Consider the following 22955-nt stretch of genomic DNA (forward strand, 5'->3'; position numbering starts at 1 on the left):
ATGGTTTCCACACAAAATCGTATGCCCCAGGAATCTGACCATAAGCTGTAAAGGTCAGTACTTCAGCAACCACTCACACCACAAGCATAAATAATTGCAATAAATGCTTCTAGTTCTTCCGTGGTCATTGACCAGGTGTCATTTTTTAGTACTCTGTGTGCCTCTGTTATAGTACATTTCAAGATATGTTTGATTATGGAACTGTCTATGAACAAGTGCCAAGCACTCGATACAAGTTCATCACTTACATTTCTTTTTGCATGTGGTGTAGGTCCAGGAGATTCTCTCAAAATATTGTGATTAGGAAGATGCCCACCTTGTGAATTAGGCACTGCTTCTATCCAGATTGTTCCATTAGGAGCAACTTCTTTATGTCTTTCGTCAGACGATGAGAAGCAGTCACTTGTTCTGCACTCCAAGGAACGGGATTATCTCCTCTCGTGTTACATGATTCTTCTTTATCTATAAAGCATGAATAATAGAACAAATGTAAGAAAGCCACCATAAAATCTAGATTAAGTACAGTAACATTATATGTAGATAAGAATACGATGATTATAAATTAGCAACAATAATAATAATATACTTACTAGACTGTAAACTTCCATTATATGTATATGAAGAATCAGAATCATTAGTATTAGATGATTCATCTTCTCTCCATGTCTGTGGTAAAAACTCTTCCTCTTAATCGTAGGTAAAAAAGTTCGCCACCATCTGAATTGCACTCCATAACTCTCTGTAACGCTGCAAAATCTCTCCATTTTGTAAATATTATTTCCCATTCATTTCAATCTTCAGCTCATAATCACCTTTGAAAGACTGATTCTTACAAGGGTATGATAAACAATGGTGAACCAAGTCCATTGTTGTCATTTCATGTTGCAAGTAAATTATTACTCTACAGAGTAAAGTAGCCAAGGCTTAAGAATGTATTAGATAAGTGTATGGCATAGTTATAAACAAAATTATAGATTTTTTCTAAAGGGGTCAATATGACCCTTTTGGGAGTGAAAGGTAAAACTGGAAAAAAGTGATAATCAATTACGCAAAATGCACTGTTTGTTATTATAATGAAAGTAAATGCCAAGTAAATAAACATCACGAAAGTAAACGTTGCTTGAATCATTCTTCAAAACCGAAAAGGATCATTTTGACACCTCTGAGTATTCGACTGTAACACTGAAGACGAGGGTAGACAAAGCTGAAAGGGAATGTGTAAGAGAGAGTAGGCTGTAGATGGTACATTGGTAAGCACGATGCCAGCTTTACTCCTCTCTCTTCCCTTATCTCTGGACTGAAACTGGCACATTGCTTACTATTACCAATGTATCATCTCTGACCTACCCTCTCTGAGGCCTCCATTCATCTTTGTCTACCTTAGTCCTCACTACAGGTGGGTCCCTGTGGTCTGAGTTACCTGCCCTTCCATTTTAGCCTCAGCCAACCTATTCCTCTCTCCTCCTAGAGGAAGGAACTGTTAGCTCCTGTTTGGGCCTAGTAGCTAAATGATACTGTAAGTCTAGCCCAATATCCACAGTAGCACAACATATACACTATGTGATCAAAAGTATCCAGGCACCCCCAAAAACATACGTTCCTCATATTAGGTGCATTGTGCTGCCACCTACTGCCAGGTACTCCATATTGGCGACCTCAGTAGTAATTAGACATCACGAGGGAGCAGAACGGGGTGCTCCGCGTAACTCATGGACATCGAACATGGTCAGGTGATTGGGTGTCACTTGTGTCATACGTCTGTACATAAGATTTCCACACTCCTAAACCTCCCTAGGTCCACTGTTTCTGATGTGATAGTGAAGTGGAAACATGAAGGGACATGTATAGCACAAAATCTACAGGCCAACCTCATCTGTTGACTGATAGAGACCGCCGACAGTTGAAGAGGGTCATAATGTGTAATAGGCAACATCTATCCAGACCATCACACAGGAATTCCAAACTGCATTGGGATCCACTGCAAGTCCTATGACAGCTAGACAAGAGGTGAGAAAACTTGGATTTCATGGTCAAGCGGCTGCTCATAAACCACACACCACATCGGTAAATGCCAAATGACACCTCGCTTGGTGTAAGGAGCGTAAACATTGGTCGATTGAACAGTGGAAAAACATCGTGTAGAGTGACGAATCACGGTACACAATGTGGCGATCCGATGGCAGGGTGTGGGTATGGCAAATGCCCGGTGAACGTCATATGCCAGCATGTGTAGTGCCAACAGTAAAATTCGGAGGTAGTGGTGTTATGGTGTGATTGTTTTTCATGTAGGGGGCTTGCACCCCTTGTTGTTTTGCATGGCACTATCACAGCACAGGCCTGCATTGATGTTTTAAGGATATTCTTACTTCCTATTGTTGAAGAACAATGTGGGGGTGGTGATTGCATCTTTCAACACGATTGAGCACCTGTTTATAATGCACGGCCTGTGGCGGAGTGGTTACATGACAATAACTAATGTCCCTTTAATAACTGGCCTGCACAGAGACTTGATCTGAATCCTGTAGAACACCTTTGGAATGTTTTGGAATGCTGACTTTGTGCCAGGCCTCACCGTCTGACGTCAATGCCTCTCCTCAGTGCAGCACTCCGTGAAGAATGGGCTGTCATTCCCCACAAAACCTTCCAGCACCTGATTGAATGTATGCCTACAAGAGTGGAAGCTGTCATCAAGGCTAAGGGTGGGCTAACACTATATTGAATTCCTGTATTACCGATGGAGGGCACATGAACTTGTTAGTCATTTTCAGTCAGGTGTCCGGATACTTTTGATCACATGTGTATTTCTTGCTATGTTTCACTTCAGGGTGGCAGTATATGCACATACGCAAATATCTAAACATGTACTTGCTTGACAGTGTGGCACTAGAAAGTACGAGGTCTGTTCAGAAAATTCCAGAACATTTGTTATTTTGCACCAATGGTGTTTTAGAGTGATATGCATTTGATATCCCTGCATACACCTGTGCTTAATGTGTAACTGCCGGAAGTTTCATTGTTGTATATCTGTTAGTTATTGTTCAGTGCACTATTGAGTAGAACATTGTATCACACAGTTGGTGAATTTTGAGGTGGCAGAATTAGAGGAACAGTGCATCTGCATTAAATTTTGCGTGAAACCCAAGATGATTTTTACAGGGAAACACCAAATGTTGCAGGAAGCCTTTGGTGATGAGTGCTTCAGCTGTACTCAGCGTTATGAATGGTTCACACGGTTTAAAAATGGCCGGATAGAAGCTAAAGATGACTCTTGTTCAGGACATTTCTGGCCATTTCTCTCTGATCAATGGCTCTTGCATCACAATAACGCACCTGCATGTTCATTCCTATTTGGTACATGACTATTACACAAAAACAAAGATCATTGTGCTGCTTCATCTTCCATACTCTGCTGATCTGTTCCCTGCAGACTCTTTTATTTCTGAATTTGAAAACCCCATGGAAAGGACGAAGATTTGCAACAAGAGATGAGATAAATGAAAATTTGCTGATGCCACTTTGTGGGATCCAGCAAGGTACCAAGACTGTTTCTGGAAGTAGAAACAGTGTTCAGAGCTCTGTATCAGTTGCAGAGAAGAGTATTTTGAAGTAGACCATGCACAATAAGTAAAAGATAAGAGGAAAAATTTTGTGGACAAAGTTCCGGAGTTTTCTGAACAGTCCTTGTAAATGTGACAACACGTTTTAAAAACATAAGTATCATTGATTACACTGAATATTTGTACAGTATATGTACTTAACTTTGTGGTGTGATCCATGACACTTGAAGTCCTATATCTGATATTTCCCAGGCCATCACATCCACTCCTGGTACTGCTGATACCCTCAAAAAGAACTGGGAGCACATCTCTTACCATTTAGTACTATCCTGGTCTTGAGTGTCTTAATCACCTACTTTGAAAACACCATGACTTCGTAAAATCAGGGCCTGAAATGAGGTTAATTCTGCCTGACATTATGCCTATCACACCTAGTTTCATCACCCTCCCAATCTCTGCAATATCCTGGTCTGGCCCTATGCTCCTTCTGCACCCATTTCCCTACTCTGTGGCTCGTAGCGTGTGATCGTCCATGCTGTAAGATTTGCCCAATGCACCCTCCTTTCACCATATATACCACCTCTGCAAGTGGCAAAACATACATGTAATATCAAAGGGAGAGCTGCCAGCATTAAGTGAACACTGTTCGACCTTCTATATTGGTGTGACTACCACCAACTTTCAGTTAGGATTAATGGGATGGCAACACAATCTTGGCCTCGGCACCTGTTTCACTCAAAGTGCCGTCTGGATTCTCCCACCTGATGTCAGTTTCTCAGAACTCCGCATATGCGAACTGGTGTTATATGTCATGTTCTTGGTTCTTGTCATCCACTTGGCCTAAATTTGCATTAATTTCTTTGCCCTCAGCATTTCTTTTGAGTAGGTATTCCTTTTATTTGCTCCCTCTTAGTTTAGCATATCTTTTGTTTTCTGATCTGTTTGTTTTTCACTGCCCCTCCCACCACCTCACCTGTATACATGTATAATATACTTAGCTTTCTGCTCTTATTAACTCTTACACGGTGTTTTTTCAGTAATTTCTGTCTTGTTTATGGGCACCATCTTCCATCTTTAAGCTCCTAGATTTTCAAATCTTGAGATGCAGCCCTGAACAATCACTCTTTCCTTCTCATCCCGTCTGTTAAGTCTCCCCTGACCTGAGGCTGGGGGCAAGTTTTCCAAATTGTCCCCGTATCCTAAACCTTGCCAGTCTTTTCCTTCATCTCTCTTCCTTCCTCTTGAACCCTTTTCCAGAAGAATGAGCCATTGACTCTGAAAGATTGCACATTTCTATATCTTTTATATGTACTTTCTCCTGTCGACACTTGCTGAGTAGATTTTTTTTATCCATCCAGTTATATTTCAACAACTGAATGTAAATAATTTTTGTGTCTCTGGCAGTCTATGAGTTAGTCTCTTGGATTGAAATTAACTTGCTGATACCAGTAGTTGAGTTTCTTTTTTACTCTGCCTGGCAGCTGGCAACTGGCAACACTGTCAGCTGATGGATGTGACATATTAATGGACATGTTGCGGAAGCAGAAATTAATCCTGATTGTGTGGGTGCCATTGGAAGTTATTTGCTCAGAATGGGGAAGCACCTGGCAAGCTGTGCTCTTATGTTTGTGTGGTGGCAGCCTCTCATGTTGCTTAGCATCTTGTGGGCTTTGTACACAGCAGCTCTGAAAGCTAGGAAGTGTCTCTCTTTCACTTTTATGATTGGACCAGTACTGCACAGAAGCTGAAAAGTTCGTGTAGTAAACTGTCATCAGCTGGTGAATGAATGACTTCTTGTTACATCTCCACTTTCACTTTTGTGTGGGTGTGTGGGCAGTACTGTGCATTTCCCCATCCTGAAGGAAAGTGATGACAGTAATTCTCTCTTGTAACTATTAGTTTTCTGTGTCGAATTGTGCTTGGACACAATCGCGTAATCAAACAGGTCTTCCTGCCTATTTACTTACAATACATTACATTTGTTTATGTTGAGGATCAACTACTGATTCCTTCATTGAGTGCTCGTGCTGTGCAGCACTCTGTCCAGAAATTTTCTACACATTCTTAGTGTCTCATTTTCTGTTATTTGACAGCATTATCTGCAATCTGTCTTAGGCGGCCTCCCATGTTAGCTGCCAGTGATTTGGCTCTGTTAAGAAAAATATATTTAATTCTATCTGCTAAAGAGTTATTAACACAGTCACAAAGCTTGTCCGATATTCTGTAAGCTTGTGTTTTGTTCAGTGACAGGTGGGTGTGTGTATCTAGAAATTTTAGAAGACGAAGGTACCTCGAGAACGACGGTACACTTACGAGCACGGTGCCGGACTTGTTGCAGACTTACGTGTACCTGTGCTTCCTGGAGAGGAACGTGCTGTATCCGGTGCTGGTGGTGAGCGCGCTGACTGCGGACGCACCGCGACTGTCGGAGAATGCGGGTGCCGGCTGGGGCGCGCTGCTGGCAGCCGTCTGCGGCCTCAAGTGCCTGCGCTGTGCCTTTTCCGATACGGGCAACCAGTACCTCGTCCTCGCCTTCGCCGTCCTCCTCTTCCAGATAGACTTCGCTGCCGCCTCGCAGACCTTCATCGTCGACTACTTCTTCGTTGGTATAGTGTTCAGCAAAGTCTACGAGTTCCTCCTCAAGGTCAGTCTGTGGTCTGCACGTATGGAATTTCAGTTTTTTTTTTTTTTTTTTTTTTTTAAGAGATCTTCGGTGTTTGAGATAATGTTTAGACAAATTTCTCTCTGACTAAATTTTGACCTGTGTGCTCGGCTAAGGCCAGACGACTACTAACTTTCGATAACTTGATATTATACATAACTCTCGTAACAAACTTTGCCTCACCACATCTAAAATAAATTAAATGCCGTAGACTTACAGTTTACTCGGAACTGCAATAAGCGGCCTAGGTCCTCTTATAACTTAAGTTTACTACCAAAACTTTGTGCCAGGCAACATTGCTTAGGCCTGGCCACCTACTTTATTACAGTATCGTCAATTATTCTTCAGTACTAACTCATTACCTGTAAATTATCTTCCACAATCATAGTATCTGTAGTTGTGGTGGCCTTCTGGTTGTGGTTTCACAATGGCCGATAACTGCGGAGGTGTGAAACGCGTATGCCTGTCTGTCACACCTACCTTGATTGCGTGTGCTGTGACTCCTGCAATGGCTAGGGACCTCTGAAACAGGATTCCAACAAACTACCAATGGTAGCTATTGTCCTACATTTAATTACTAAAACTAACTCTGAATGTAATTGTTTCAAGCTGTACTTCATTATACATTTCTCTGACATCACATGTGGTGGCTTTGATGTGTGAAAATTTGTATCCCCATGTTGGCTTCTTTTGATGCGTATCCACTGGTGCTGGCTGTTGCTACTGTACCACTGCAACTCACTGCCAAGCAGCCCTGGGCTGTAGGGTATCCACCAGGTGGCCGTATTGCGCTGCATTTGTGCCTAGTTACATCAGGTATACCTTTTGTTCCATGGCTTTGTAATGACTAGACCCTCTAGAATATAGAACATGTCATAAAACAAGAGTACATAATTTATAATTACAAACAAAGATATCCACTAATGGTCCTTCCAGACATCACAAGTGAAGTTGTCCTTGTGAATGTGGAATATGCCAAAAAAAACACAAATATGTTTTCCTTTAAGAAGTAATTACAGATTTGTCCTGAAACATGTAGATGTCTGTACATGTGATAATTTTTGGACCATTATAGACACATATCATGTAACAGAAAAGCAGTGCAGAACACTCATTTACATTGATCTCATTACTACATTAATGAAGTGCAGAAGTCATATTTTATGCAGTGCTGAGGTTATGTGATATAATTAATATTATATACATAAATAGGTTCCACTAAGAAATTTGTCAGTGGAGTAGCAGAAGCTGGCCACTAATAAATCATTTAGGCACCTCTTAAAATGAACTTTATTAGTAGCAAAACTTTTAACGGTTGCTAGCAAGTTATTGAAAATGAGTGTTCCTGAGTAATTGGCGAAACCTCTTGGGACCAAAGTAACTATCTTTAAATCTCTGTGATGATTATTCTTATTTCTAATTTTCATTCCATGAACTTGTTAATTTGAAAGAGAGACATATTTTATGTCAAATTTCATAAATAAATAAATATAAAGAGAACATAGTTTTGGAGCCGTGAAGAAAGACATTTGTGGCAGTTGATTTACTTCAGACAAAGAGGGGCACGCGTGAAGACAATTGTGATTCCGTAGGTGACCACACAACATTTTTCTGTGAAGGGATTGACTGACTTGTCTCACAGTGAGTTCAATGTATTAACAATTATGGCAATTACTTTTGAAATAATAAAGCATTTACTTACTTTTTCCATCTGTATCATTTTCATTTTACTGTCCCTTATATCTCTGCATGGATGTTGGTAGGACTGTGGATAGGATGTTCATTTCTGAACACAGTGATTAGCTGTCTTCATAATTACTTAAAGTTGCTTACTTTGGTCGAGAAATGTCTCGTATATTACTCAGGAACACACGTATGCTAGCAACAACTAAAAGTTATGCTACTAATGAAGTTCATTTTCAGAGGTGCCTAAATGATTTATTAGTGGCCAGCATCTCCTACTCCATTGACAGTGGAGGGGGGACATATAGTTCAGTTATGCCATTCTGGCATGATGTTGGCGTATGTGGAAGGAGGGGGGTGTCCTCCTTTGCAACTGGTTCCTCGGGGAGCAGGGGAATGGGATCATAGGGTTAGGGGTGAATGATGAAATGATGATACGGCGCGAGGAAGCTATTTGGCCAAAAAGAGATTGTTTTTGGGGGTGGGGGGACATGAGGTGCAAGGCAGGGAAGGGGTAATGCTTGTTAGTGGAGGCCTTAATAAGATCTTCAGCATAGTGTCAAGGGATTTCTGGCCACTGCAGGTACTCCATGCTCAGGTTGCCAGAATATATACAGAAGTATTGACTGGACTGTAGAGAGAATGATCAGGGATGTACACTACTGGCCATTGAAATTGCTACACCAAGAAGAAATGCATATGATAAACGGGTATTCATTGGACAAATATATTATACTAGAACTGACATGTGATTGCATGATCACACAATTTGGATGCATAGATCGTCAGAAATCAGTGCCCAGAACAACCACCTCTGGCCGTAATAACAGCCTTGATATGCCTAGTCATTGAGTCAAACAGAGCTCGGATGGCGTGTACAGGTACAGCTACCCATGCAGCTTCAACACAATACCACAGTTCATCATGAGTAGTGACTGGCGTATTGTGACGAGCCAGCTGCTCGGCTGCCATTGACCAGACGTTTTCAATTGGTGATCTGGAGAATTGGAGATCTGGAGAATGTGCTGGCCAGGGCAGCAGTCGAACATTTTCTGTATCCAGAAATGCCCGTAGAGTACCTGCAACATGCAGTAGTGCATTATCTTGCTGAAATGTAGGGTTTCACACAGATCGAATGAAGGGTAGAGCCATGGGTCATGACGCATCTGAAATGTAACATTCACTGTTCAAAGTGCCGTCAGTGCAAACAAGAGGTGACCGAAACGTGTAACCAATGGCACCCCATACCATCACGCTGGGTGATACACCAGTATGGCGATGACGAATACACGCTTCGAATGTGCATTCACCGCGATGTCGCCAAACACGGAGGCGACCATCATGATGCTGTAAACAGAACCTGGATTCATCCGAAAAAATGACGTTTTGCCATTCGTGCACCCAGGTTCGTCGTTGGAGTACGCCATCACAGGCGCTCCTGTCTGTGATGCAGCATCAAGGGTAACCGCAGCCATGGACTCCGAGCTGATAGTCAATGCTGCTGCAAATGTCGTTGAACTGTTCGTGCACATGGTTGTTGTCTTGCAAACGTCCCCATCTGTTGACTCAGGGATCGAGACGTGGCTGCACGATCCATTACAGCCATGCGGATAAGATGCCCGTCATCTCGACTGCTAGTGATACGAAGCCGTCGGGATCCAGCACGGTGTTCCATATTACCCTCCTGAACCCACCTATTCCATATTCTGCTAACGGTGATTGGATCTTGACCAACGCGAGCAGCAATGTCGCGATATGATAAACCACAATCGCGATAGGCTACAATCCGACCTTCGGAAATGTGATGGTACACATTTCTCCTCCTTACACGAGGCATCACAACAATGTTTCACCAGGCAACGCTGGTCAACTGTTGTTTATGTATGAGAAATCGGTTGGAAACTTTGCTCATGTCAGCACGTTGTAGGTGTCGCCACTGGCGCCAACCTTTTGTGAATGCTCTGAAAAGCTAATCATTTGCATATCACAGCATCTTCTTCCTGTTGGTTAAATTTCATGTCGGTTCATGTCATCTTTGTGGTGTAGCAATTTTAATGGCCAGTAGTGTATTTAAAGGCAAGTGATTGCAGGGATAAATGCACATACAGGGCGGACGCACAGGAAGCTCATGCATGTTACACTAACGACGCTCCTCTGAGAATGAATGAAAGTTTGACAACAGAAAAGACAAATATGTATTCTTTTATGTTCTTGTGTTTTTAGTTAACAGTTCATTGTGGGTATGAGTGGTAGACATCATTGTATTTTAGAAAATATTCTTATTACATCTGTGTATACATCTAGCTGAGTGTACACTTCCCTTTTTCCTCCTTTAACAGGTGCAGTTTGTGGTGACGTACATCGCTCCTTGGCAGATCACGTGGGGATCGGCATTCCACGCCTTTGCACAGCCGTTCTCAGTGCCCCACTCTGCCATGCTGTTCGCCCAGGCAGCCCTGTCTGCCCTGGTGTCGGCACCTCTCAATCCGTTCCTCGGCTCGGCAGTCTTCCTCGCCTCGTACGCTAGGCCGGTCAAGTTCTGGGAGCGTGACTACAAGACGCGGCGTGCCGACCACAGCAACACGCGCCTCGCGGCACACCTCCTGGAGCACCGCAGTCTGGGTGCCGACGACAACAACCTCAACTCCATCTTCTACGAGCACCTCACCCGTTCTCTGCAGCGCTCGCTCTGTGGAGACCTCATTCTCGGTATGCTCTGTGTGGTACAGCAAGTTCTGAAGTTAAGCAGTATCTCTTACAATAACAGCAGCCACTCAAAATTAGAATCTGCTTTTATACTTCTTTCTTTGAAATAATTACAGTGATGATTCAGGTGCGAATACAGATGCGCCTCGGCATTTTTCACTTTTTCAAACAGTACTGGAGCTGAAGGAAGTGAAACTGACAGTTAAAAATCTTAATAGTGATCTCGTAGCAGCCAGTAAAAAGAGAGAGCTGTACTTGAGGCATGTTTTTGAGAGACTTGAGTATCTGTGGAGACATTCTTAGACTTCTCCTTTTTCCTTCTTATGCATATTAATTTTTAAGTTCATCCTGTTTGCCATTTCTTTCACTTCTCTTCCCCCACTCCTCTTCTTCCCTTCTTATTCCTTTTCCACCCTTCCTCTCCATCAGGTATTCGGTAATCCTGGAGCCTGCATCTAGTACATGTTGCTGTCGTTATGGTCGTTGCTGCCGATTGGTTTGTTGGAGCTCTCTGTGCTATAGAATACTGCACAATTCTCTTCACCTCTGAATAACTGCTGCAACACAACTCCGTTTGAACCTGTTTACTGTGTTCATCCCGAAGTCTCCCTCTGCAGTTTTTACTGCCCAAATCCTCTCCGTTACCAAACTGATGATTGCTCGATGCCTAAAGATGCGTCTTACCACCTAGTACCTGTTATCCCATTCTTAATCACCTTTCTGATGCTCTCTTTGAGAACAGGAGTTCGGGGGAGATAATTTTATCTTTTTATGTTATGTCTGATGATGAAATCATGTGTAGTGCCATCTTGATCATTTTTTACTGTCACATCCTTAAATACGTGGGCTACATATGCTTTAGAACAGTGACAGCCGAGAACTCTGCAGGCCTGCAGATCCCTTGTGACTGACTGCACGCTTCCCCACCACCACACCACACTGCCTAAGTGAAAAGATAGGGAAACTGTGGGCACTGTGCATTAAATGACAATGTAGTCGTGTGAGGAATGTTAAACGTCTTTTGTCAGGCATAGTTTTGTATTATTCTTTGTTAGAAACTTCAAATGTCTGAAGCCCTGTAGAACTCACCTTGAAGAGTGATAATATATTGTTGCTGACTATTTGTCAGAGTACACCTACAAAAAGAAAAAGAAAAGCTGATATGCAACTACATTACAACAGCAGCATTGAGCGTGCCACGTTGTTCTTTGTCAAATCCTTACAAATTTAGAGCAAAATCAAATGATGGAAATTCTGAGGTGGAGTAACAGTAATATGGAAGTGATAATTTGCTGCTCACCATGTAGAGGAAGTGCTGAGTTGCAGGAAGGTGCAGTGAAAAAGAACGCTAGAAATATTCCTCTATTGGATTAATTTCTTCCTCAGATATGCAAAACCCATACAAACATTCGCACAAGTGCAGCTCACACACACACACACACACACACACACACACACACACACACGCGTGTGGCCACTGTCCTCTCCTAGTGCTAAGGCCTGACTGTGACTGCCTTTTAGGTGATCAACAATCTTTGCTGTGGTGGGCAGTGTGGGGACAGAAGAGGTACAGGGCAGGCAATGGGAGGGATAGCAGGGTACAAAAACAAGAAAATCAAGAAGTCTCTATAGCATGTCTTTAGTGGTGGAATAAATGTTTCTTTCATGAGCCGCTAGAATTAAATTTTATTATCTAAAACTGCTCTACCAACACTTCAATGGCTACATTTCTCAACAACATAGGATACAAATAAGACAAATTTTCACTGTTATTTAGTTATTTTTGATTTGCTGAAGACATGTTAAAATTTGTTTCTGACACAAATAGTTTGCACGCAGCCTTTGCAGACAGTTTTGTTGTTTTTTGCCGCTCAGGTTGCTACGTTGATGAGACTTATTTAGGATATTAATAATAATAATAATAATAATAATAATAATAATAATAATCTTTCACGCCTACATTGATCGAAACATTCTTATCACTTTTTCAGCGTCATTATGGAGACGTGGAAACTCATACCAGAAAAACTTTGTAGAAGTCGTAGACAGTTTTAACGTAAATTTGTCTTTCGAATGGGAATTACCTTACAGGTTGATCAGTTTAACTGCAGATGCACAGGGATGTTCTCAGATGTAATGGCAAAGACTTTCAAAGGCAGCTCAGTAACAGATGTTTTGCAGGGTCCTGAAAAACTGTCCCTGCCTTTTGAAACCACAATGAATTCTTCAAAATTCACACCCTTTTTTTAAAACTGCCAGAGAGCTTAGGAAAATGAGCAGTTTTCTTAGCCAGAAGTTGCCCCATCCACAGTGCAGTTTTCTTTTGAAATACTTCCACTTTCTCCGTCAAATGATAAATAAGATCTTCTCATCTTCCAGTGTATTATTGAGGGTGTTAAAGTGTGCAGTCAGGTCCACCAAAAATGTGAGGTCTGCAATCCATTTCGGATCACCTGATAATGTTTTTCTTTTTTTTCCTGATCCTGCTGCCACCAAACTTAATTAATTCCCACTATATCTAACTTTAATTTGTCCATTTCCCTTTTTAAAGTTTCTATCCTACCTGTCCAGTTAAGGGATCTGACATACCACCATCCGACCTAAAGAACACGAGTTTTGTTTCACCTGATAATGATATCCTCCTGTTTTACATCTGGAACATTTCACCCAAAAGGTTGACGTCATTGTTTAACCATGCAGTAGAGGTGCATGCCTGGGGAAAACTTAAGGCTGTAATTTTCTCTTGCTTTCGACCATTTACAATACCAGCACAGCAAGGCTATTTTGGTTGATATTACAAGGCCAGATCAGTCAGTAATTGAGACTGTTATCGCTGAACTACTGAAAAGGCTGCTGCCCCTCTTCAGGATCGAAAAATTTGTCTGGCCTCACAACAGATACCCCTCCACTGTCATTGCACAGTACGGCTATCTGTATCGCTGAGGCACACAAACCTCCACACCAGCAGTAAGGTCAGTGGTTGATTGGTGAAGGGAGGATGTATATATTATTTGCACTAATATATAACATCTCCATACTCTTTATATTTTTTAGCTCGGTTTGCTTTTCTTTCCCCCACCGCCAACTGAATTTTTAAATTCATTATTCATAGTGTTCTAAAGCCATTCTATAGGAAATTTGTGGTGCCCAGCAATTATGGGATGATTTCTCATCCTTCTCCTCTAAAAAAAACTGTGATTTCTATTAATTTATACCAATGAAAATAATAAGTTTTTGAAAATATAATGTAAGTGGATGGATAACACAAAGCGGCAGTAGGAGAACACATGTATAAAAGGCATTAAAGTTTGCAAGCTTTTGGAACCAGTGGCTCCTTCTTCTGACAGAAAGATTGAAGGGGAGGGAAAAGGGGTGCAGGAAAAAAGAACTGGTGAGGTTTAGGGAAAGATGTAGAGTTCAGAAAAGTCACCCAGAACTCTGGGTTAGGGGAGACTTACCGGATGGGATGTAAGGAAAGACTAATTGTTTGGGACTGCAACGGACGAGATTAGAAAATCTGAGAGCCTAAAGATGGAAGACAGGGTAATACACAAAAAAAAGATTACTAACAAAACATTGTGCACAAGTTAATCTGATCCCCCCCTCCCCAATACACTAATTTCTCAGAACTCGGAAGCTGGGAACTGGTCCTACAACATGTCTTTGGTTGTTGGTACCCATCTGGCCTTAATTTACATTAATTTCTTTGGTCTCGGCATTTCTTTACAATAACTATTCCTTTCTTCACTCCCATTTAGTTTTCTACATTTTTTATTTTCCAACCTGTCTTTTTTTGCCAACCCCCTCCCACCTCTGTCACATACAATGCACTTAGCTTTTTGTCCTTATTAACTCGTGCACAATTTTTTGGCAGTAATCTCTTTCTTGCATATTACCCTATCTTCCATCTTTAGGTTTTCAAATCATGTTCGGTGCAGTCCCCAAAAATCAGTCTTTCCTTCTTAACCTGTGGTTCTGAGAGCCTTCTCTGAACTCTACCCCTTTCCCTAAATCTCACCAGTCCTTTTCCTTCACCCCTCTTCCTTCCCCTTCAACCCTTCTGCCAGAAGAAGGTGCAACTGGCTCCGAAAGCTTTCAAACTTTAATACAATTTATACGTGTACTCCTGGCTTCAGTTTTCCGAGATTCATTCACTGAGATCAGCTTCTCTTCACTCTGTGACTACTGCTCCAGAGCATGGTGAAGGAATTGCGGATGGTACTGAAACAGCTGAATCTGTCGTTAATATGTAGGTCTCTCCCATAAAACTCCTCCCGGTAGCTTGGATTACAGGGGTACACTAAGACTTCTGCTGCCGCTTGGTAAGTAGATTTTTTTATCTACCCACTGACATTATATTTTCAAAACCTGAATATTTTCATTGGTATAAATTAATAGGATTCAAAGTTGTTTTTAGAGGAGAAGGATGAGAATTTTTAGTGTCTGTTCTGTAGACCCATAATCACTGGGCACCGCATATTTCCTATAAAATGGCTTTAGAACAGTATTAACAATGAATTTAAAGATTTAGTTGTCAATGATAAGGAAAAAAGAAAACAATTAACAGACAGTTTGCGTGGAATTCATTAATATGTACATCAAGATGCACTTCGAGTTAAAAAGATGAATATGGAGACATTATATATTAGTGTAAAGTAATGGACATGTAAGTTAAGTCATGGGGTGTGATTTTTTGAAACTGGTTACAGGTCATGGGGAAGTGTTAAATGTGCAACACACTGCTCCATCTTGTTGGAAATGACTTTCTGTGAGTTTGACGTCATACAGTTGCTCCACAAATGTAAAAAGAGGCCCGAATAAACTGTAGCGTCTATGGTCATATCAAAGAAAATGAGCCAGTAATCCTGGAACACACTTAACATTATCATCATCCAGTGGTGTTTCATAGATGATATGGGGGTTTACATCAGCCCAGTGCCTGCTGTTTTGTGTGTTGATGTAACCTGACAGATCGGTCCATGCATCATCTGTAAACCAGTTTATGGAGATGCTGTCTGGACATTGAATAAGAAACTCCTGAAATCATTGACAATAAAATGTACTTTTCTCGTGATCTGTTTCTTGCAATGCTTGCATCATGTGCACTCCATGTAGTTGCAGTGCCTATTCCATTGCAACTCTCTTGATGTATGCCATACAAAATGTCTGTCTCCTGGCTCAATTGACACAACAATTTCCTTGGAGAGTTGTCCAAGCACCTTCGAAACTTATCAGGAACGTCTGCATTCAGTAATGGTTTATGATTATCACTGCCACTGTTTAGTTCACCAGTCATCTCCATCTTTCTTTCAGTCAGTAAAATTGTTGCCTTTGTTGGAACATCAGGCACATTGAATTCTCTCTGGAATGCCCATTGTATTGGATCCAATGAGCCTGTCTTCCAGTTATGTTTTCACAATAAAAACCCAGTCTCGCAGTGTGTAAAGCCCATTTCTGCAACTAAAGACTGTGAACAAATGACTAATTTTCTCGTTATTGTCACGTGGTCCAAACTACACACGCACAGACTTCACAAACCGCAACTGATGAGGCTACAAATGAAGAACACACCGAGCAAGCACGGCAGTGTACCAGACGAAGAACCCCGTGTGTGGAAACAACAAATGGCAAGTCATATTTCAGACCTTCACAGAGCTATTGAGATCATTATAACAACTTTCCCATTTGTAAGAGCTTTCAAAGGGAAATAATGACCTTGTGAAGTAGTTCAGGTTTATACGGATCACCCTGTAGCTGAAGTTGTGTAACACACCATTCAGCAGAACTGGAGTATGTTATTAGCTGGAAATAACATTAAGGAATGAATGTACAAGAAAATGTGTGTAAAGTCGAGTGCTTGACGTGCACATAAGTGATTGAAAAATGTCGGTAAGCCTTCAGACGTTGTCCTCCTTTACTACTGAATAGACATACACCTGCACAGCTACTCTAGGGCTGATGTCATTTAATATCGTTACTGCTTTAACAGTTGATAAAAGACTAGTAGCAGTAGTCGATAGTGAACGCATTGTATGCAGGACGGTGGGGCCCAGTCTCCCAGGGGGACTGCTTCGTGCTGGCGTCGGACTACCTCAACTGCCTGGTGCACATCGTGGAGCTGGGCAATGGCCTGGTTACGTTCCAGGTGCGAGGCCTCGAGTTCCGTGGCACCTACTGCCAGCAGAGGGAGGTGGAGGCCATCTCGGAAGGAGTCGAGGATAATGATGGTAAGTTTTGTGTGTGTGTGTGTGGGGGGGGGGGGGGGTGTCTTTTCACTGAGGGGAAGGAGCTTTGCCTCTCGTCTTGTGTTGTATTACAACGTCCAGGTTGATGATGTATTACACGAATTCCGGAACACATTTTATTACATTTGCACACTGTCACCCAATGAATGTAATTCGATGTTACAGAAAATCAGACTAGCATTTTGACTAGACGCAGAGCCTCCTATTAAATAGAGCTCGGCACTTCATTTTTAACGTTGTGAAGTCAGTAAAAGTTAACGAAACTTTGTGCGAATCCCAGTGAAGTGTTAAAGGATGGCTGTTATTTACAGTATGTGTAGGATGGTCTCATATTCTCACAATAAGTGTAACTGGTCAGAACTAGAACAAAAAAGATCACCTATGAGCCAAAACATTATGACCACTGCCCACCATGAAACTGAATGCAACATGGTGGTGTTGCAGGGAATCATTCTGGCAACATAAGGGGCCGCAAATGGGCAAAATCCACTGATGTAAGTGACTTTTACAAACACAGATTCTTACGGACTGGTGTTCGGGAATGAGCGTCATGGAAACAGTGAATCTGGTCAGCTGTTCACGTGCCAGTGTCGTGAGCATCCTCGGAAAGCGAGTGAACGACAGTTAATCCGTGAATATGTGAAAGATACTGGAAATCCACAGCCTAATTTTTGGGTGTACATTGTATAAAAAGCTCCACAAAAGATATTTATTTAAGAACACTGCAGTTTTGTCACATTTCTAAGAAATGCTACGTTACTATTATAGGCCATTCACTTGTTATCTGACCATATTACAACTTGAATATTTGCACTGTCGAATAAGGGTAATGGAAGTGTTGTTGTCTGCATATATTAACCATGACAGTTACTCTGTGAATATGTGAAAGATACTGGAAATCCACAGCCTAATTTTTGGGTGTACGTTGTATAAAAAGCTCCACAAAAGATATTTATTTACAAGCACTACAGTTTTGTCACATTTGCAAGAAATGCTATGTTACTAATATGGGCCATTCACTCGTTATCTGACCATATCACAACTTGAATATTTGCACTGTCGAATATGGGTAATGGAAGTGTTGTGGTCTGCGTATATTAACCCCAAAGAAAAATCTTGAATTTTCAGTGCCATGTGAATAGCTCCCGTTATTGTGTATTGTGGACAGTCAGTCATAATATAAATATTATGCTACTGTTAAGATATTGAAATATCCAAAGTAAGTAATTAACTCAGCACACGATAAATTGGTTGGTATTATGTATACAAGTTTGAATTATGTAGCAAAATCCTAGTTTACTGAAAAAAACAACTCTGCTTTTAATTCATTTTTTATCATTCATAGGTAATAAACTGAATAGTAGTAGTTCCCAATATAATGTGAGCATGTAGTGAACAGGGCTCTTTTGTGGTGTATAAAGTATGTTCACAATAATGCTTTCTACGAGTGACAATTTATAAGAATTTTTCAAAATTATATTCCAAGGATATATTGTTTGTTCCAGACAGGATAAAACAAACCTTCAGAAAGAAGGATTTGTACGCGTGTTCGCAAAAATTAAGATTATGTTGGAACCGTGAGTCTTGGTGCATCAAGATTACCAAGGAACTGCCAAATACATTAGCTGCCACAAAGTTGCATGCAGGACACAGCATATGTATAAAATTCAATCCAAAGCAATTGCTAAGCCTTTTCTCCCATTGGCACTCTCACAAATTTTCACACTCTGTGACTTGCCACACTGTCTACATTGTACAAATTTAGAAATTACATCTGATAATATCCTCAGATTTATAATAATTTTTCTGCGCCCTCGTCACTTACAGTAAGTTCGTTGTAACTCTCTTGAAATGGTGAGAGCTTCTTTGATCATGCACTTGTTGAAGAATTACAATTAGAAACATCGTTGCCAGACGACATAACCTCTTGTACTGAAAGCTTTCTAAACTTGTTTCCTCTAAATTGTCGTTTTTTGAAAATGCCTCTACATTTCGTCATCTTCAATAAACACAACAAAACACATGTAAACAAGCACTGCAAACATAAGTATAACAACTACTCGCAATCACACTTGAACAAAACTAACCGCGTGTTTGAAAGCATGTTGTTTACAAACAGCAGAAACAAAAGAATACCAACCATTGCATTCCAAGGATAGCCAACACACTCGGGAGTTAAAAAAAAGTAATGTGCAATGTAGGGGATATAAAGATCTAAAATATATGCAGAAAGATGGATGACAGAAAAGTGGGCGTGGCACATAAACACACGTTGTAGGAAAATGCTATCAGAATGCTCGAAAAAAAAAATTTTTTTCAGCGAAATCCTTTTCAGAGTACTTAAATAAAACATTAATCTATCGAAATATGATGAAAACCGAAAATCAATTTTTTTTTTTCCCCACCTGAACCACAGTGTGGTCCCCTTAATTGCCTGACAAAAGACAGAGGTTGCTGAGGGCTTTCATCCGTTTGGTTAAATGACACCTGCTGTGAAAGGAAAGTGCCTGGAAAATAGTGACAAGCAGTGAAATCTGTATAGTAGAATAAACATTAGGAAAGAGGTAGATAACAAGGATAGGAGGGGGGGGGGGGGGAGACTACTGACAGCTGTGTTTGACCCACTGTTTTAACCTTAAATGAATTCATGATGGCTACAGTACCATAAGTAAAGAAGTTAAAATTAGGATGAGTTTTTATTAGAGAAGTATATGTTGTAGTGACAAGTATTGATGATGTAAGAATAGGAGGAGAGAAGGGATTTTATGTTTTTAAATGTTTCTTATCACAGAACTGTTGCTGCTAAATAGCTTTCAACTCAACAAACTCACTCTACCACTTCTCATAAATATGGCAGGGTGTTGCTGCTGTGAGCCGGGCCACCTGCCACACATGTTGAGTGCTAACGCGGCCTTCTCCCAGCGCTGGCTCGCCTGGGAGGTCACTGCCACCAAGTACGTGCTAGAGGGGTACAGCATCTCGGACAACAGTGCCGTCTCCATGCTGCAGGTCTTTGACTTCCGCAAAGTCCTCATAACATACTATGTCAAGGTGCGTGACTACAGCTTTGTATCTGGTAATCGCCAAACGCTATTTTGTATTTTTGTGAGTCTGTTTGATTGCCTGTGAGATGCGTTGCAAAAATTGTGTAAGTTAATTGGTTGCAGTTGATATTAAACACATTCTTATATTTTTTCAATATTCCAATACTGGGAAGTACTTATCAGAAATATCAGCGTATGACACATAGTGATAAAAACAAACAAATGTACAGAATATTCAAAATTGGATGTAGTGTGCTACAACAATATTCTCAACATGTTTTAGTTATTAATTTGGGCAGTTTGTTATCACTTCTGAATTTGCTAATGCTAAATCATGTTTCAAATAACTTTGTCATAAGTTCAGATGTATTTACCGATGAAAGAATTTGTCAAGCTGAGTCGTCTACTGACAAACTTCCTTGTTTCTGGTGTGGATCATGTTCGGTGGTGCTGTGACTGTCAAAGATACATTGCCTATCATATAGTAAACAAGACTTTAACGTCCTTGCTGTATGCACATATAGCGTGTACTAATAAAAATATGTGCATCAGTAGAAATTTTCTTTGATGACGTTCGATGTAAAAATCAGAATCCAAGACATTAATATTATAACACTTCTGCTAGGTTGTTAAGCTAAATATTTATATGACCTGTGTTTTAAAAATACATAGGAGCATTTCGTAATGAGTATAGTTTAATGCATGTCAGATGGAAGTTTTGACACACACACACACACCATGACTTGCTTATCTACAAATTAGACGAATACATGTTAAGGTCAATGCTCTAAACTGGCTAACATCATACTTACACAACACAAAACAAAGGGTAACAATCATCTCAGATGCAATGAATTATTATTCTAAATGGAGTGCAGTATCTCAGGGTGTGCCTCAAGGCTCCATTTTGGGGCCAATCCTGTTCCTATTCGATGTAAATGACTTACCCGTCAATATAAATTCACAGCCAGTTGTGTTTGAAATGATGCTTCTGTTTAAATTGATGATGACAATGCAGAAAACATTCCAAGCTCAATCGTAAGCTTGCTGGTACCTTAGAAAACTGGTTCCAGTGAAATTGGTTGAAACTGAACATTGCAAAAATCCATATGGTACATTTCAAAACCAAACATTCAAAATGTGTGGAACTTCAAATACAACAAAACAGTCAACCTATGAAAGAAATTGACACGGTCAAATTCCTGGGACTAAATATGGACAAGAACTTCAGCTGGAATATACATATTGACTTCCTATCAAATAAACTAAGCAGTTTTGCATTTGCAATGCAAATACTACCAATTTACACTGACTTGAGTACACAAAAAAATGCGTATCGTAGTTATTTTGAATACATCATTAGATATGAGATAATTTTCTGGGGGAAGTTCAAGTAATATATCTCGAATATTGAAATTACAAAAGAATATTGTCCGATACATGTGTACTGCACGGCAAATAGAGTCTTGTCGCCCATTATTTTGGAAACTACAAATCCTAACTGTTCCCTCCATATACATTTATGAAATTACAATCTTCCTCCATAGCAGACAAAAATTATTTGAGGAGGATCATATTAACCATACATTTAACACAAGAAACAAAAATAATTTTATGCTACCCACACACCAATTGAAATTATATGCACGGGCTCCACAGTATATGGGGATGACAATATATAACAAGTGTAATGGGCAAAAACATATTTAATATGAAGCCAGAAATTTTAAAAACGAGGCTACCGCAAATACTGTGGGAGAAATACTACTACTAAATAGAAGACTTCTGGGAGGATGAAATGGTAGTTTGAGCAAGGGGTAATTAAGCGTTAGATTTTATTGTATGTGCATATAACAAAATTGTATTATTAACAATATTATGAAAAGGAAAGTTGCTACTAACCATATAGCAGAGATGCCGAGTCTCAGATACAACAAAAAGACTGTCAAAAATAAAGCTTTCAGTCAGTAAGGCCTTACTGTCCGAAAACTTTATTTGTGACAGTCTTTTTGTGGTGCATATCTGGGACTCAGCATCTCTGCTATATGGTGAGTAGCAACTTTCCTTTTCATAATATTGTTACATTCCATCCTGGATTTTCCATTGTTTGAAAATTGTATTATTGTTAACATCAGGTGTTCTTTGTTTATGGTGAAATTCTACCACAATTTGATGTGTCTCCTGTACGTGAATCAAATGATTTAGATTATGTACAATATAAGACAAATAAGCCATAATTAACAATTCATCATTACAATATTGTCACAGTGAGGTTGTCATTAACTTGTATTTTGTAATTTCAATGTGTCACTCGCTGATGTTCTAATAACATTTTAAAATAATAACCAGAAAACATTATTAAGTATTTGAATGTATGCTGTGATAGGATAAGTAAAAGTTCAACTTCTACTGATCACATTCATTGAAACACATTGCTTCTGGTGCTGTACAATAGATATGGCCGACAGAACTGCCAAAAACAGAATAGCATGCTAGGCTACCTGCTTGCTGAACCGTGCCTGTGCCCACTGCACGATACCACAGCCTCCTGGTACAAGGGGTGTATTCACTACCCTGTTGCACCATATCCCAAACTGTTTTCCTCGGAACACAGGTATTCTGTGGGAAGTGAATAAGTGCTCCGAGAAAAACTGTTGATAACATGGTGACACCCCCCTCCCCTCCCCTCCCCTCTCCCCCTGTGATGATACTAATCGCCAACTCAGTACTGCAGATGCAGTAAATAAAGATCACAACTGCATGATAATTAAGGTTAATATCTTGAAACTTGGAATGCAGCAGTAAGAACTCGTCATGACTGCTTACTGATGTCAGTTTGTTTTATGTACTGTAGTAAATATTATTTCTTTGTGTTCTTTTAACTCATACTTCCATGTTAAAAAAATGAAACTGTCAAACACTCAGTGCAGCGATACATCTGTAGAAACGGAAGGAAAAACTAACTGAAAGTTATTGTGCTGTATATGCGCTCACATAGAAACAGTCTGCTCCAAATCTGTAAATAATATTCGTATAAAAGCAGAAAAAATTAAATTTC

General features: G+C 40.4%; 1 protein-coding gene across 1 annotated transcript in view; it reads left to right on the top strand.

Annotated features, from left to right (window-relative positions):
* The window catches only part of LOC126106529 (pecanex-like protein 1), a 274178-nt gene that overhangs the window by 176533 nt on the left and 74690 nt on the right, over window positions 1-22955 (top strand). Inside the window, exons 21-24 of the mRNA XM_049912855.1 lie at window positions 5896-6201; window positions 10242-10611; window positions 16647-16835; window positions 19711-19904. Of these exons, the coding sequence (XP_049768812.1) occupies window positions 5896-6201; window positions 10242-10611; window positions 16647-16835; window positions 19711-19904 (1059 nt within the window). The remainder of the gene's footprint in view (window positions 1-5895; window positions 6202-10241; window positions 10612-16646; window positions 16836-19710; window positions 19905-22955) is intronic.

The sequence above is a fragment of the Schistocerca cancellata genome, chromosome 10 (assembly GCF_023864275.1).
Source record: "Schistocerca cancellata isolate TAMUIC-IGC-003103 chromosome 10, iqSchCanc2.1, whole genome shotgun sequence".
Taxonomy (NCBI): Eukaryota; Metazoa; Arthropoda; class Insecta; order Orthoptera; family Acrididae; genus Schistocerca; species Schistocerca cancellata.